The sequence below is a fragment of the Pteropus medius genome, unplaced genomic scaffold (genome assembly GCF_902729225.1).
Source record: "Pteropus medius unplaced genomic scaffold, Ma_sr-lr_union100, whole genome shotgun sequence".
Lineage (NCBI taxonomy): Eukaryota > Metazoa > Chordata > Mammalia > Chiroptera > Pteropodidae > Pteropus > Pteropus medius.
This window is the reverse complement of record NW_024343734.1, coordinates 179680-181364: the sequence shown is the minus strand read 5'-3', so window position 1 is coordinate 181364 and position 1685 is coordinate 179680. Positions and strand designations below refer to the sequence as shown.

Below are 1685 nucleotides of genomic sequence, written 5' to 3'. Positions count from 1 at the left end.
CCTTGAGTCCCCGAGCCCGACGCCGGAGGGCGAGATGAAAGCGCTGGCCTCTCGAGCCGTCCCGACCTGCGAACGCCCGCGGCAGCCCGAGCCGGCGCTCTTGCCTCCGGGGTGACGCGCAGCCCCCCGCCGGTGAGGGAGGGATCGGAACGTGGGGAATCGCTTTGGTTGGGCGCGGGGGAGCAGTAGCAGTGCGGAGAGGGTCCTGAGACAGGAGTGGTCAGAGCCGGGCCTCCTGGGTCCGGAGGAAGAGGAACTCCTGTGTCTGGGGAGCGAGGGTTGTTACGGCGCGGAGACGGACTTCGGGGCTCCGACTTCGGAAGTAGAGAGACTGGGAACCCGGAGTGCTGTCCCTGACGGGGGAGGGGTCTGGGAGCCAGACTTGGGTCCCCAGTGAGGAACCATCCAGGCGTCGGAATTTTTGTCTCCGAGAAAAGAGGGGGATGGGGCCATGACTTATCTGTCAGGATGAGAGAACCAGGGACTAGGACTTTGTCCCCAAGTGGAGCGAGTACAGGACTTGTCGATTCCCGGGACTGGGACTTCTGGATCTGAGGGAAGAGGGGGCTGGGGGGTTGGACTCTTGGATCTAAGGAAGGAGAAAAAGGGGACTCAGACTTCTGGGTACTGAAAAGAGAAGTGGCAGCCTAGGGACAGAGATGGGAGGGACTGGAATCAGAAAGGAATGTGGGCAGGGACTTTCCTGTTGCTATTTGTGTCAGTATTTTCTGTTGCTGTGACTCAGGGTCATCCCCTGATGCTATTTCCTAAATGCATTCCAAACTTTATTCCCTTTTTCTCAGCCCCAACAGATGGCCCCAGGCCAAGCGCCCCATCAGCCCATCCCCTGGAGGGATGCCCACCCCTTCCTCCTCCTGTCCCCACTGGTGGGCCTTCTCAGCCGGGCCTGGAGCCGGCTGAGGGGCCCAGGACCTCCAGAGCCCTGGCTCGTGGAAGCAGTAACAAGCGCAGATCAGGGAGAAGATGGCCTGGAGGGAGAAACCAAGGCTGCTCTGGCCACTCACTATGCCCCTTGGGGCGGGCACCCTCAGGGGAAGGCTGGAGACAGTGCAGCACGTGAGGAGAATGAAGCATCCTGGGGACCCTGCCCTGACCGGAAAGCCTACAGTTCTCTTGAAGCCTGGGGACTTTCAGATGATGATGATGATGATGATGATGATGAAGAGTATGGTTGGGAAGAAGCAACCAGTGTCCTTAGAGATCAGGGAAGCGAATATATAGGTGGCCAGCCTGCTCCCCTGTCCCTCAGCATTCTGATAAGAACTCTGAAAGACCCTTCTGGGGAGGAGAAATCTGAGGAAGGAGTTGTTGCTGAAGATAAAGTGATCACGTTCTCGTTACCTTCATCGCACTGGGAGTGTTGTCCAGGGGTGGCGGTGGAGGAGGAGGATGCAGAAGCTATAAATAAAGCAGCTCTCAGGAAGTCGTCTACTTCCCCCTTATCTCCAGGATCCAAGCCCAGAGCTTGGCTATATTGTGCAGGGGAGAAAGAAAGAACAGAGAATAAAGGCAGGAAGACCTCGGTTTCCTCTTCCTCTGCAGCCTCCCACCCCAGCATCTGGGAGTGTTCAGGAGAGGCGGCTGAGGAGGACACAAAGACTGAGAAAGAAGCAGACCCAGGACCACACCCAGTCCTAGCTCAGAGGCCCCTGCTCGGGGCCTGG

General features: G+C 58.3%; 1 protein-coding gene across 1 annotated transcript in view; it reads left to right on the top strand.

The window, feature by feature from the left end:
* Window positions 1-803: 803 nt before the first annotated feature.
* Window positions 804-1685, top strand: part of PPP1R15A (protein phosphatase 1 regulatory subunit 15A) — a 2490-nt gene continuing 1608 nt past the window's right edge. Inside the window, exon 1 of the mRNA XM_039868543.1 lies at window positions 804-1685. This exon is cut by the window's right edge and continues 576 nt beyond it. Coding sequence (XP_039724477.1) covers window positions 813-1685 — 873 coding nt within the window. The 5' untranslated portion in view covers window positions 804-812.